Source organism: Eimeria mitis, genomic scaffold (assembly GCF_000499745.2).
Source record: "Eimeria mitis Houghton genomic scaffold, Emh_scaff1768, whole genome shotgun sequence".
Taxonomy (NCBI): Eukaryota; Apicomplexa; class Conoidasida; order Eucoccidiorida; family Eimeriidae; genus Eimeria; species Eimeria mitis.
The window spans coordinates 1697-2291 of record NW_013570085.1 but is presented as its reverse complement, the minus strand read 5'-3'; the positions used below and the strand labels follow the sequence as shown (position 1 = coordinate 2291).

At 53.9% G+C, this 595-nt stretch overlaps 1 protein-coding gene across 1 annotated transcript in view; it reads right to left on the bottom strand.

Annotated features, from left to right (window-relative positions):
- Positions 1 to 595, bottom strand: part of EMH_0043210 (uncharacterized protein) — a gene marked incomplete at both ends in the record, with an annotated part of 2653 nt that overhangs the window by 959 nt on the left and 1099 nt on the right. Inside the window, 2 exons of the mRNA XM_013495823.1 lie at positions 81 to 308; positions 387 to 595. Of these exons, the coding sequence (XP_013351277.1) occupies positions 81 to 308; positions 387 to 595 (437 nt within the window). The remainder of the gene's footprint in view (positions 1 to 80; positions 309 to 386) is intronic.

Sequence of the window (595 nt, the reverse complement as noted above, 5' to 3'; positions counted from 1 at the left end):
AAACCCTAAACCCTAAACCCTAAACCCTAACCTCTAAACCCTAACCTCTAAACCCTAAACCCTAAACCCTAAACCCTCACCTTCTAGGGTATCTGCATTGGCGAGTCTCTTATAGTCATCACGGGTAAGAAAGGAGGCCCTGAGGCCCCTCACTATACCCTCTAGGTACCCATCATGTACATTAAACAAAGCTATCTCCATCTTCTCCTGCTGCTGCTGCTGCTGCTGCTGCTGCTGCTGCTGCTGCTGCTGTTGCTGGTGCTGGGGATGTTGCTGGGGATGGGTTGCTGCTGTTGCTGCTGTTGCCGCTGCTAGGCAAGCAGCAACAGATGCTGCTGCTGCTGCTGCAGCAATTCACGTTTTTATATATAACCTGAAGAAAATACTCCTGCTGCTGCTGCTGCTGCTGCTGTTGCTGCTGCTGCTGCTGCAGCTGCTGTTGCTGCTGCTGCCGCTGCTGCTGATGCAGGGGATGGGTTTGTGCACCCCGGTGATTGGCTGCTGCAGAACGAAATAGCAGCGTTCTGCTGCTGCTTTTGCTGCTGCTGCTGCTGCTGCTGCTTCTGCTGCTGCTGCTGCTGCTGCTGCTGCTGCT